A 15,074-nucleotide genomic window follows, 5' to 3' on the forward strand; every position below is an offset into this window, starting at 1 on the left:
ACAAATTAAATGCTGAAAATATTCCCTTGCTGTGTGATAACATGAGTGCCATTAATATTTCTAAAAATCCAGTTTTGCACTCTAGGACTAAACATATTGAAGTGAAATTTCACTCAATAAGAGAACGTGTCCAAAAGGGGGATATTAGCATTAAATTTGTTAAATTGGAGGAGCAATTAGCAGATATTTTCACAAAACCACTTGCTGAGGACAGATTCGGCATGCTTAGGACTAGCCTAGGAATTTTAAACTATGATTCATTGTTTGAAAATTGCTAATGTGTTTTCTTGAGCTTTTTGTCTTATAAACAGGTATGAGAAAATTCTGGGCAAATGAAGAACCTTCTCTTTAAACTGCATTCTCTAGCCTTATTGCACGTGCTGAATCATCTGGGCCTATCTTAAATATTCAGATTCTGTGTGGTCCATACATGTTTCCTTAAAATGAACCAACTCTGGGCTTAAATGAGTGCTACATCATACATGTGTTTCATTTTATTTTAATTTGTTCTTTTTGTCCTTTAGTAAAAAGTTTTCATATTTAAAATTACTTTCTGTTTTAATTTTTTAATAAGATTAAATCACTTTTCTTTGTGATGTCAAGTCTTTTTGGTTGATTTACCAAATCTGAAAAAGAAAGATTTTTCTTTTGATTGAAACATTGGAATTTTTGGACTGGAATCATCTTTTTAACATCAAAAAGCCAATGCACCCACCTTTGGTCAAAGAGTTTTATGCTAATATGATTTACCATGAGGACAGTGTTCTTTCTTATGTCAAGGGGCGACACATTGTGTTAAATTATGAAACAATCAGTGATTCATTGAAATACATTGATATTGGGGCTTGTGCATTTACTTCGGGTAAGTGGGATGAAGGAGTTGGTATTTCTTTCAATGATGCTTTGACTCATGTTTGTGAACATGTTTCCCTGATTAATGGCATTACACCCACTCACAAAGCCCTAGGATATGAACATGCTCAATTGCACCGAATTGTCAACCACATCATTCTTTCTCAAAGTGGTTCATATCAAAGGGTCTCTTATACTAACACTCTTGTTTTGTATGCCCTTCTCACTAAAATAGAAATCTTTTTCTTATTTGATGGTAAGATACATGTTTAATTTTGTTATAAGTGAGAAAGATAAAGCTCTTCCTTATGGCATATTCTTAACTTGCATTTTTGAACACTTTGGTGTTGTTTTGTCTAAAGAGTCATATGAGAATAGACACTCTTATCTAAAGGAAGGTGGTTCAGTGAAACAACAAGAGACCCACTCGTTCTGAAAGGCCGGTTCTTGATAATGATGATCGTGATTTCATTCCTGAGGAATCTCCTCCTCCATCCTCCACGGGAACTTCGGCCTTCACTAGATACAAAACTGTTCTATATGAAGTTTTTTTAAGGATGTGGTGCAGGAATTTGTTTCTCAGTCAAACCATTTGTTTGCTAGGAGTAAGGAGTAAAGAAAACTAGCCACCAAGCATGAAAACTTCCTCAGAAAATCTAGAGATAGAGTGGCTGTATGAGTATGAGTAGCATGATTGTGAATTTTGATTGCTGCTGAATTTTTATTGTGAATCTTGATTGCTGCTACTATGATAATTTTAAATAAGTTGTTGTCATGTGAATTTTGAATGTGCTGTCATATGATTTCTGAAAGTGAATTTCAGTTATGAATCTGCCTTACATGATAAGCTGCTATGTCTTACTAAGTTTTGGACACCAAAACTTGTATTGATCATTGCTGTTTTACTGTGTCTGTTTGTTCCACCCTTAATGACAAAAGGGGGAGTAGTGCATAACGAAGAATTTGAAATTTTGAAATTTTGCTGTGATTTTGAAATTTTGCTGCTGCTGTGTTTTGTTTGGCATGAGAATGTGAATTTGCTTTACATGATTTATTGCTCTGCTTTGCCATTGCTAGTCGTGATGCTTTGTATTGCTAAGTTCTTGAGCAATTTTGGGCTAGATATCTGGTATCATTGCTGATATATTTTGTTCAGTTTTGAGATATATATTGGTTGTTTGCACAATCCCTTGATTCAGGTCCATGAGAAGTTAAATTGTTTGAAAACCTTGCTGACTGCTTCATCCACAGTTAACATAGTGTATATAGTCTATTATTGTGTTTCCTATGAGTACATGCAAACAGGAAGGAAGAGAAGAGCACAAATCTAGGGGGAGCATTTCTTGAAAAAGAAAGGGGGAGCAACCCAAAAGCAAGTAACATTATTCAAAGGGAAGTTCCTTAACCTAAATCAAATTCATTTCTATTTGAGCATTGTTTCAATTATGTTTGTCATCAAGGGGGAGATTGTTGAGTTAAGAAATTAACTAAATTAATTAATGATGACAAACATAATTTATTGGGCAAATTAACTAATTAGTTTTAATTATTTTGGTTAAAGTGATGCAGGCCAAAAATTCAATATTCAGCTGTAGCCCAAAATTGAATGATAACAAAAACAAAGCTGGCGAGCTACAAACCAATAAAAGCCCAAAGAAAACAAAGCAAGGAACCAACGGGCTGAACTTGTTTCAAACCCGATCCAAGCCCGTATCCATCACTCCAAGTTGATCCCACCAAGCTTCTCATACAAGATTGAAGTCTTCACTCTCTCTTATTGCTTCGGTCAGCACCAAGACACAAGAAAGAGAGCTTCGTCCTTCCTACTCATTTCAATAGAGAAGAAAGAAAGAGAAAGCTTATTCAGAAAGCAAATGTCTAATCACCCACATCAATCCATATTAAACTAAGTCAGAAATTAAAAGGTGATTTATTTCCATTTGCATGCAACTTACTTTCTTCACTTCATCTCAAATCTTCTGCTTTACCATTTTTGGATAAATGGAAAAAGTGTTCTCTGATCTACACTGTTGTGAATCTATGGTCAAAAGTGTGTCTTGGGGACCAAGTTGGTTTTCAATGGCTGAGATAGGATTTTACCATTGGAAACATTTGTTTATGATGATCTAAGGCTTTCGGTCAAGCAAAAAGGGGTCTATTCTAGCATTCCATTTTTGGAGGTAAATGGAAGAAAGTGAAAGGATAGGTTGGTGTAGCACACAGCTCGAGGAGTGGACTCAGAGGAGAGCAACCAAGCAATATGCAAGGAGATAAAAGAAGATTTTTTGTTCATTCAGAGGCAAGGAGAGAAAACCAGTGTTCTTGAGGTGTATGTTCTGAGAAAAGGTCTTTGAAGAAGTTCATCTAACTGGACAGTGCTTCCTATGCATTCTGCCAGTATGAAGAACTGAATCTGAGATTTGCTAATCTGGTTTTTCACATAGCAAAGAGGCTGTTAATGAAGTCAATCTCCTTCATGTTTTACAGATTGTGATGTACTTTTCTATGTTTATCTTTCTGTAATTTCTTGTGAGAAAAGGCATTGTGAGAAAGCTCAAGTAAAAGCCATGAGTGGAAAAAGGCTGAGTAAAAAAAAAAGCCTAGAGTTATTTCAGATTTCTTTAGGTATATTTATGTCTTGTATCTTGTACCTGTGAGGTATCCCTTTCTTAATTGGGTTAGCACTAAGAGTGAAAAGTTAGGTATTAGCATAGCCAATATCAAGTTAGGGTAGAACTTGAATGTGAAATTGGTGTATGTAATACTTTTAACTATAGTGAAAATTCCTCCATTGTTGTGGAGGAGACTGGACGTAGGTTGCATAGCACAAGGCAACCGAACCAGGATACATGCTGGTGTTAGCTTTTCTCTTCTCTGCTGTGTTCTGTTTTCTGATATTCATGAGACAAAAATAAATTGTCTCATAAATTTCTGCTGCTGAGTACAAACAGAATCAGAATTGAAAGTTTGTTTAAAAAGGGTCATAACAGCAACTTAAATGGAAGGCATAGATTCAACCCCCTTCTCTAAGCCTTCCACGACCTTCAGGTTACCTAGCATAACCTATTTAAATTAGGTTATTGCTATGATATCTAAAAAATAGTATCTAACTTGTTAAAAAAAAGTAGAGAGAAACAATAATTTTTAGCCAACAATTCACAATAAATAGAAGGCAAAACATCTAAAACTAGAAATAATAAAAAATCCAAAATTCAAACCAACAAATTTAAGATTTAGTATTCAAAATTTATGTTTAGAATTTAGTGTTTAAAGTTAGAATTTAGGGTTTGGAGTTTAAAGTTTAGGGTTTAATATTTGAATTTAGAGAGGGTTTAGAATTTAGGGTTTAAGGTTTTAGATTTAGGATTTAAGATTTAGAATTTAGGATGACCAATAGTGGGTAGATGAAGGAGGTGGTTGTCGGCGATAGAGGTGGCCTGTAGCGACAGAGATGGTCTGCGGTGGTCCCTGGCTGGAGGTGATCGACAGTGGCAGTTATGGCAGGCACAGCAACAATAGTGATTGGTAGTTGAGATAATATTTTTGTGGTGATTGGTGAAATTGTGGTATTAAAAAAAAAGATAAAAGTAATTTCAAAAAAATTGTGACTGGGTATTGAACTTTTTTTTGTATTGGTTGATTTCTTTTTAGTTACTTAAGTCTATATAAGCGTATATAAACTGTGTTCTTTTTTCCCAAAGATAGTACTTACTCATTTAATAAAAAAGAATACCGAGTGGTCCTTCGTGGACAACCAATTAAAAATGTCGAAAATACTCAAAGAAACAATTATCATAATATAAAACAGAGTAAAAGTTCTAGTGTCTTCCTCTAGTAGCTGTGAATTCTTTAGCTAATAGAGCTTTTTCCCCTTAGATTCCACACTTGCCGAGAGTGGCCGCAGCTTAGCAGATAATGACTCATCGATTCCTCACGGTTGCATCTTGGGCACTTCGGTGAAACGTCTCTGATCCGAGAATAAAGCTTTTTTCTTACGAGTATTCCTCTATACAAGGCCTTCCTACAAAAATTTTCATCACTTTGGGTGGGCATTTCATTTTCCAGACTGAGCTCCACAATATTTTTTTCTAAAGTACTCTAGCAATGTTTTCACTAGAGGATGGAAGAATTAGTACCTAATTTTGTCACCTGAGCTCACCAAATAAGTACCCTTCTTCTCTTTACTCCATATGATTCTGTCTCTTCCTTCTCTGATTGGTGTATTCAAGATGGGTTGGGCTGTGTTTGTGTTAAAAGTATTTGTAATGAGTTTTGCATTTCAGGTTTCTTGTTCAGTCATTAGTTGTTTAATCCACACCACATTTTGTACTGCATTTTGACTCATAGACTCTAGTGTTGATGGGTGGTTTGCTATCCAATTCTCTTCCCAAATTTGTATATGGGACCCTGTACCTATCTACCAAAAAATTCCCTTCTCCAGAACCTTCTGACCCTCCAATAATCTTCTCCAAATCCAAGATGAGTTGGTACCAGTGCCAGCTTTAAGGAAGTATGAATAGGAAAAATATTGGCTCTTAAGCACTTTGTAAACTAGAGAGTCTGTGTTTGTAGTTAGCCTCCACTCCTGTTTTTCTAGTATCGCTAGATTGAAAGCCTTCAGGTCCTTGAAACCAAGGCCTTCCTCACTTTTACTTCTGCTGAGAGTATCCCATTTATCCAATACAATATGTTTTCTCTTGTTTTTGCCCCCACCAAAATTTCATCATCTGCCTTTGAATTTCTTCAATCAATGTTTCTAGTAGTTTAAAGCAACCAAGTGTATATATGGGATTGCTAAGCCAACTAATTTAATTAGTACTTTTTTATCACTGCTAAAAGCATCGTTCTCTTCCAGTGTAGCAACTTTTTAGAGACTTCGTCTTTAATGTAACTAAATGTTTCTTTCTTTGACCGGTGCATAAATACAGGAATTTCCATATATTTGTTTTGCATGCCAATGTGTGGGACCTGCAGCAGTGTAGAAAAGCTCGTCTCTCTATTCGGGAGGTGTATTTCGGCTGAAGAAAATAGAAGACTTGTTGAGGTTCACTTCTTGGCCGTTATGTCATTGTAAGTCTGTAGAATTCTCAATAGATTTTGACATGATAGTGCATCTGCTCTGAAAAATAAAATTGAGTCGTCTGCAAAAATAACAAATGACTGATGGAAGGGAATCTACTATTAATTTTTAGCCCAACAACTTAATTTTTTTGTTCTCCTCTGTGGAGCAGATGAGAGAGCCCCTATGCACATATGAGAAATAGATAGGGAGAAAGAGGATCTCCTTATCGGAGACCTCTTGATGGCCTAAAAAATCCACGTGGTTGACCATCCACAGTAACAGAGTAGGAAACAGTAGTGATGCATTCCTTAACCTAGTCAATCCTTCTATTGCAAAAACCCATTATTTGCATCATCTCTCATAGAAAATTCCATTTCACCCTATTGTATGCCTTACTCATGTCTAGTTTCAAAGCTAAGTCCCATCCCCCATACCTTCTATACTTCAAATAATGCATAAACTCATGTGTTATTAGAACATTATCACTAATGTGTCTCCCTTTTATAAAAGCACTCTGGTTTTCATTGATAATCTTATCGATGATGAATTGCTTTCTATGTACAAGAACTTTGGAAATAGTTTTATAAAAAACTGTACTTAGGCTAATTGGTCTCATATGGCTCATTGCATCTGCCCCTGGTATCTTTGAAATCAAGCAAATATGTGTGTGATTCAAAGCCTTAAGTATCTTATCCCTTACAAAGAAGCTTTTTATTGCTTTACATGTATCCTCCCTGATATCCTCCAAGAAAAATTGAAAAATTTTGTGGTGAAACCATCCTCTCCAGACGTTGAAAAAGCATTAATAGAGTATACTACCCTTTCAATTTCTTTGTCTACAATCAGACGTGTGAGAATTCGATTAATATGGTTAGTGATTTTCCTCTCCAAAGTCTTTAGTGCTTCAGTTGCAGCCTCAGGTATTTTAGAAGCACACAAGTTTTCCAAATAAATCTGTGCCTGTCCTGCTATACCCTCGGACGTGAAGTGAGCTTCTCCTGTTTCATCCTTTAGGTGCCCTAACCTATTTTTTCGAGTACTCGCTTGAGCTTTGGCATAGAAGAGCTTCGTATTTTGATCACCTCATCTCAACCACTGGATTCTGCCTTTTTCTTTCCAATATATTTCCTTATTAATGTATGCTTCGGATAACTCCTCCTCTAAAGACCGTAAGAAAACCCCATCAGCCATACCAGTCTTCTCTTTTTTAGCTTCAATTTTTCCTTCAAGTTCTAGGATCTGCCATTGGGAGTGGCAATTGCTATGAACCTGCCAATCCATGAATTTATGTCTCACTTTCTTTAACTTACTGAATAGAATAAAACATTGGTGAATTAACAACTATTTCCTTCCACGTCTCCCTAACTAACCTTATAGCCTCCACATTCTCACACTATCATTCCTAAAACCTAAACCTTCTCTTTGGCCTACTGTTATTCAAATCAAAGTTAACCAACAGTGGAAAGTGGTCGGATCTTTGATCTGACAAGTGCAAAACACTTGCATTTGGGAAGTTTAACTTCCACTCACCTGTAACCAAACATCTGCCAATTCTTTCTCTAATAAAGCATCCACCAAACTGTCTATTGTTCCATGTAAATTTTCTCCTTTCATAACCCAAATTCACTAACCTGCCTACATTAAGAAGATTGTTAAAACTCTCTATAGATGTGGTTAATTTCATCCTCCCTACTTGTTTCTCATGATAGGCTAAAATGGCATTGAAATCTCTAACCACTATATAGTACTGCCCTGCATCTTTAATTAAATTCAACAACTTTTCAAATTGAGCTTCTCGCATTCTTTCCTTACTAGGTAGGTGAACTGTAAAAACAGTACAAGTTTGAGTCCTATTCGGATCTGTCCAACTGAATTGAATGTAAAAATCCTCATGTTTGTCCACTGTTACTAGTGTATTAGTTTTCCATGCCAAAGATAAACCACTAGCCAATCCCTACGAATTTACACAATGGACATTATCGAACCCCACCTTCTTACATTGTCTCATAACGAACGAAGTATTGTTGATAGTTTCGCATAGAAATAATATTTTGAGAGAATGAGATTTACTAATCTCTTGTATATTGTGAACTATCAGGGATTTTTCCAAACCCCGACAGTTTCACGTCATCATCTTCATGGACCTTGGGGTGCCAATTCTGGGTTGGTGCCCTCCCTCATCATTATATCCTCCTCACTGCATCACTGTTTCTTGGTCCCAAATTCTTCTACTACCTCCATAGTTATCCTCTTCTCTCAACTCACATCCCTCTCCTTTCATCCATGCATCCTAGCTAATTTCTTATATGATTCTTCTTTTTTTTTACTCTAGTTCATTTGACTGGCCAAAACAGAAGAGATTATTTGTGCTCGGCACTACTTTTCCCACTGTCCTCTTGCTACTCTGCTCATTAAATGTAATTTTAACCACATCTTCAATTTCTGCGGAGTATTCGCGTTGTTCCTTACTACCCCAACTTGCTTTGTGGTTAGTTGTAGTTGATTTTCTTTAGGTTTTTTCATGTTGCATTTTGTACACTAAACTATGTTCCTCTCCCGCCTTATATTTTTTATTCTCCTGCATTATAATTTTTTCAAACTCCTTAACAAGCTAACTAGAATTGGCTTTTGAGAACCCTTCTTCAGAGACTCCTTTATTTTGGGCTTAATAAGATTGGTATTCTCTTTATCTGATACATACCATCTCCCAAACTTCTCAGTCTTCAACCATGTCCCCCATCCCTCCTCCAAACATTCATTCTCATCCTCATCTTCTACAAAGGAGCTGCATGTTCTTTTCTCATGTCCCAAATGTCCGCAGTAATGACAAAAATTACCGATTTTTTCATACTTGACCAACAATTCAATTACTTTTCTGTTTGGTTCTACAATTTTCAGCGATCTCTTCAATGGTTTTGTTACATCTAAGAGAATTTTCACCTTCAGCACCTTTACTTCTCTACCCTTCATCTCAAAAAAATCTACATCTTGTGCAACCCCCAAATTCTCTCTAATCTTCCTCCCTAACTATTAGTATCAACGTTCTAAAAATCGAACCGGATCGGACCAGACAGTCAAATCAGACCGAACAGTAAAACTGTCCAATCAAGAACTGCTAACTTATACGGTTTGATTTACAATCTAAAATTGCCTAGACAGAAACCGTTCTTGAACCATTGAACTGGATAAAAATCAGTTGATCGGATCGAACCAAAACCCAACCAGTTTTCAAAAAAACAAAAAAAAAACTCTCACCCTAAAAAAATGTACTCAACCCTCTCACCTTCAAAATACACACAGAGCTTAATTCAACTACCTAACACCATTTCATTGATATATTCTCTTCCGCGAACAACACTTGGGACTTCCTCCAGAGAAAAAAAGAACATAGAGAAATGTAGAAAATCATAAACGCAATAACGCATTAAAAGAAGGGAAAAGTGAAAAATGAAGAAGAAAATGCCAGCAGAACGATAGAGAAAGCAGCGGATCAAAGATGTACGGTGAATCCAGAATAGTCAGGCGTGATGACAATGATTTTGAGATTGAGGGACAATGGATGTGCAAAAAGGAGCACTGGAGCTTGTTACTTTGTTTTATCACTTTATTATGGCTTAGGATATTAATACCCTTACCTACTGATTGGATTATAAGGGATTCATAGGAAGTTATGAGTGATAATTAGGGTTCTATTTGAGTCAAATTCTACAATTTTTTTACCCTTCTTATGATGATTAGCTAGGATTACTCATGATGAAGTTCAGGTGCAACCTAATCTAAGTTAACTAAAGTAACACAATCTCAAGTGTTTAATAATTTTAATTTGAATTAAAATTTTATAAATTGTCAAAAAATTTTAGTCAAATAATTATAATTATAATATAACACTAATATAAAATTTTAATTTTAAAGATTATAATTTAAAATATTAATTAATATAATAAGAATATAATTTAATTATTTGTATTAATGTTTTTTTATGTTTATTTATTATTTTATATATTATTTTGTTATAATTCGATTATTTTGTATTATAAAAATATTATTTATACACCAAAATCAACCACCATATATATATATATATATATATATATATATATATATATATATATATATATATATATATATATATATATATATAATTTAACTCATTTTTAATATATATTTTACTCTTGTAACAAATTTTAATGTACACTTAGTATAATTATTTATATTATATTTATTTATTATTTTATTATAAAACCGTTATTTTAGTTGAATTACAGTTAAACCGGTTAAACTAATAAACTAATAAATATCGATGATTAGTTCGATTTTCAAAACCTTAGTTAGTATATATATATAATGTTATTTGTACACCAAAATCAGCTACTAAAATTACTCATTAATATATTTGTGTATAAATACATGTGTGGTATAATATATTTTTAATATGTATTTGTATTCCAATATATAATTTATAATGGTGGCTCACTTTGGTGACTAATTTTAATGTACACGTAGCGTAGTCGTATATATATATATATATATATATATATATATATATATATTCATTAAATTTGTTCCATTAAAATTGATTCTCAAGGTAAAACAATATGGTAACGAAAAGGTAGCTAAACATACTGTAAAATTTGTGTCACAATATTGCACAAAAATAATCTTTAGGTTTGGGCAAAATACGCATGTGTGAGAGACAGAGGTGTAATACGCTTGTATTGGCATACTGAGAGGAGAAAGAACAAATCTCTTGCAGCAATTTCAATACGACTCAAATTGCATCCAGGAATTTTTTAAAGATTTGAATTTTTTGAAGTTTGAATTTTACTTTAGAAAATAAAATATGATCTATCACTGTTTATTTCATAGGTGAAACAAAAAAAATATATAAAAAAAATATTTAATAGTAAGAAATCTAATTTTATCCTCTAAAATGAAAATCTAAAATTTAGAAGATTCAAATTTATTTTTTAATTGATCAAATCAGATCCATCAATTTTTATTTCAAAAAATTAAAATATCTTAAAAGTTTATAATACTAAAATCGAACCCAATAATTCTCTTTTTTAAGAGTAGAAATTTTAAAAACATAAAATTGTACTTAACATTTTTTTTTCAAAAAAAAAAAATCTCATAAATAGATATCAAACCCAGCAATTTCTTATTTTGTTAAATGATCTCCATATCTTGAGAAAAACACAAAAATACCAATATCCATAAAATATATTTTAGCTCGATATTAAAATTTTTTAATCCAATATTTAATGTAGATATATATAAATAACGAATAGTTGGCTAAAAATAATGTATTTATAAATAATAGATTCTAACCTTATTTTTGAACAATATTTTGGCGTCGTTAGGATTTATGACATCTAGAGAGATAATTGAACTTGCATTCACATCCATCTGGTTCAATACTCGTTTTGCCTCAGAAATTAGCAAAACCTTGCATCCTTTTTTATTCTCTTGTGATGCTTTCCCTGCTTTACTAGAACCACTAGAGGTGTCTTTAATTTGTTTCTCTGTTTTCGTCTTGTTAGCTACAAAAATATGGATATTAGTATTGAATACAATGCAAAACAGTATATGTATAATATATAAATATGATAATAAAAAGTTGCTTATAAATTTAAGAAATTTAAGGTATTATCTAATATAAATATATATATGATATGCGTATGGAAATAAAAATTAAAATATTTGTGCATTATAATTTGTTACCATCTATTCCTGACTTTAATCTTGTCAAATTTTGTCTATCACCAACAAAATTTTTTGTCTCTGCCAAATTTTGTTTATCACCAACAAAATTTTCTGTCTCTGCCTTAGTTAAAGCTGCTCCAGAGGGATTAGAAGATCTTATTCCTTGTTTGAGAACGAGATTCTTTTTGTCATCTTCACCCTGTGATGGAATTCCCAACATATCCAAGTCCACTTTTGTATACATATCATCAAGGATTATAAGAGTGTCTTTTTCTTTCTTCAATTTCTCTCTTATGCGAATAGCTCTTGCATACTCACCTACGTTATAAAAGTATCATAGATATAAAACACAAATACAACAGAAAACTATTTTTTAAAAAAGAAAAAAAAAAGAAAAATCAACCCCAACAATGCCATCAGACCTATTTAGGGCCACTTTTCTCTTAAGGCATAGCCATCGAAGATAAAGATTAAGGAGATAAATATTTATATAAAAATATTTTTTATGTTAAGATAATATTTAAAAATTATTAAATAATATGATATATTTCACTAAATTATTTAATGTAATATGTGTTAATATATCAATATTTTTCATACATAAAAATACTTTTATGAGTAATGACTATAATATTAATCTAACAAAAATACTACTATATACATACAAAAAATAGTATTAAGTTAGTTACTATATATTTGTGTATAAATAAATATTTTATTTAAATTATTTTTAATATATTTTTATATTTTAACACACATTTTATATAACTAAATGATTAATTTAATGAATAATTTTTTTCCATGCAGTTTGATTGTGCAAGAATTATCAAGTTTAACAATATTCTAGATATTATGTTTGTAGATTTGTCCCAAATACTTACTCCAATATTTTTACGAAACTAGTAGTATTTGATCGATCTCTCTCTATATATGTGTATTATTGATGACTGGTATAATAATATTTTAAATAGTATATTATTTAAGTGAATTAGAAAAAAATAAAAAAAAAGTCTAAAAAACGTTTATTAATTAATGGAAGTAGAGGTAAACCACCAAAGAGCAAAGAACATTACAAATAAAATGCGAGGAAGGTTAGGGGAAGCAACTTTTGTGATTTATAGCCATTAATAATATTTTTAATGGTGTGAGATTTTATCCAACAATGTAAAATTACTCATTTTTTTTAATTATATATTAGTCAAAATTTAATAAAATTACTTATCCTAGACTTTTTCATAAAAATGCTACTCAAACAACCACCGAAAATTCACTGTCTCTTTTTTTTGTTTGAGCAGTTTTGAAAATATAGTTGTTTGCATTTATTATAGGTATAAAATATAGATAGATAGATAGACACTCACTCTCCTCTTGCAATGTTATTCCGAGCATGTCAGCAATCTGTCCTTGAATTTTTCTGATGTCTGGATTTTTGCCCACATTTGCCATAATGACCATATCAAATAACTTAGGTTCTCGATTTTGAAGTGTGTTAATAGCTTTTATGACCAAAGTAGTCTTTCCCATACCAGCTAGGCCGTGAACACCAACCATTGTAGCACTCGAATCTTCCAAGGCTTTTTTAACATCTTCCATATTTTGTTTTCTTGAATCAAGCTCTTCATATTCAACAGAAGGAAGCGCATAACCCATTGAAGAAGGCGGGCCCTGCCAACGAGATATACTATCATGCTTCTCATTTTGCAATTCTTCAACCCTTTCTTTGATATCTTCTGCTTTTTTGCTGCGATGATATCTTATGTCTAGATTTTGAAATGGAAAAGCAAGTGCATATCCTTCATTTTTATCATGTTCTTCTTTAAATTTTTCATATTTAGCAACAATTGCATCCACACGAGCCAACCATTCTACAACATTATCATATATAGCTCTCCCATACCGTCCTTCATCTTCTTCGGCTTTATCACGCACCCCATCTCTATCATTCTTGAGAGCCTCTACAGCTTTGCTTACATTGTCAAATCTTTTCTCGTAATCCCACACGTAGCCTAGTTGCGTTGTTAAGAAAGTAGATACTGCATCGAATGCACGTTCTTGCAAAAAGTCAGGTACAAAGGGGATCGACATGCTTTTATTTCATCCTTGGTATCCTTTAATTTTGCTACATCTTCATGCTACACATGATGTAGAACTCAATGAGAAATTGAAAATGTATAAATGATGAAATATAAAAATACTCCCCTGATTTATAATATCCGTTTTATTTTTATTCTTTAAAGTTTTAACATTTTTATTTCTAATCATAGTTCTTCTGTTTCTTTTTTTTTTTTATGTAAATTTACCCATAATGATGATATAATTTTGAGAGAGAGATCGAATAAGTGTCCTATTAATTAATTGTATTAAAACATTTTATTTTTTCTCTTATTACATTTTAATTTTTTATATTTTTAATTAAAACTTTTTTATTTTATAATCTTTAAAATATGGCTTAACATGATATATAAACCCAATAAAGATACAAGAATCTGAAGAAAGTAGATAATGAAATGAGAGACAAACCTCCACTTCAAACATGATGTATCATGTTGCGATTAGTCCTTAACCAGAACAAAGACAGCAAACAACCATAACAGAAATTAGAAGCCCTGACTGGTCAATTCAAAGAAGCTTTTTTGTGTTTTTTTTTTTTTTTTTTTTTTTTCGTGAGAATTGGGTTTATAAAAAAGACGTGAAAATAGTAATGTGTTGCATGCAAGACCAGAAAGAAAAGAAAAGAAAAAGAAAAAGAAAGAGAAGTGAAGTGAAAAGACAAAGACAATAGAGACTTCTTTCAATCACTTGAAAGAATTAAGATCTTTAATTTTCATAAAAAGTATCACAGGTCATTGAAATTATATAGCATTTTTTTAACGAAAAACAAGGTCTTGATCTTAATTAATATTATATAGCATTATTTATTTTTTTATAGTTTGTTGACTTTGTTCACATGACGAAAAACAGAGTCTTGATTTTAATGAATATTATATAGCATTATTTATTTTTTTTACAGTTTGTTCACATGACGAAAGCGGAAAAACAGGATCTTGATCTTAATTAATATTATATAGCATTATTTTTTTTATAGTTTGTTCACAGAATGAAAAACAGGGTCTTGATCTTAATTAATATTATAGAGCATTATTTATTTTTTTTTATATTTTGTTGACTTTGTTCCCATGACGAAAAACAGTTGATCTTGAATTCTTAATTAATATTATATAACATTATTTATTTTTTTTAGAGAAAGTACGAGGAGCCAATAGAATATTTGTACAATGTGTATAATGGAGGTTTATGAAGTATTAGAGATATAACCATATATAATCATTAGTGTTACCTTTTTTCATTAGCTGAAACTTTTGGGATGAGTGGTATCATGACATGGTATTAGAGCTCTAGATTCGAAAGGTCACGAGTTCGATCCTTGGTGAACCCCAAAATCAGTTTAAGCTAATAT

At 32.2% G+C, this 15,074-nt stretch overlaps 1 protein-coding gene across 2 annotated transcripts in view; it reads right to left on the reverse strand.

Moving 5' to 3' along the window:
* LOC112726855 (uncharacterized) overlaps positions 1 to 14,445 on the reverse strand; it is a 38,972-nt gene extending 24,527 nt beyond the window's left edge. Inside the window, exons 1-4 of one of the 2 annotated variants that reach the window (XM_025776400.3) lie at positions 14,138 to 14,445; positions 12,979 to 13,749; positions 11,636 to 11,935; positions 11,243 to 11,454 (exon numbers count right to left, since the gene is read on the reverse strand). In XM_025776400.3, the coding sequence (XP_025632185.1) occupies positions 11,243 to 11,454; positions 11,636 to 11,935; positions 12,979 to 13,702 (1,236 nt within the window). In that variant the 5' untranslated portion in view covers positions 13,703 to 13,749; positions 14,138 to 14,445. Of the gene's footprint in view, positions 1 to 11,242; positions 11,455 to 11,635; positions 11,936 to 12,978; positions 13,855 to 14,137 lie in introns of those variants that run through there. The other variant, XM_029290578.2, reaches the window with a different exon arrangement.
* Positions 14,446 to 15,074: the final 629 nt, after the last annotated feature.

Source organism: Arachis hypogaea, chromosome 12 (assembly GCF_003086295.3).
Source record: "Arachis hypogaea cultivar Tifrunner chromosome 12, arahy.Tifrunner.gnm2.J5K5, whole genome shotgun sequence".
NCBI lineage: Eukaryota > Viridiplantae > Streptophyta > Magnoliopsida > Fabales > Fabaceae > Arachis > Arachis hypogaea.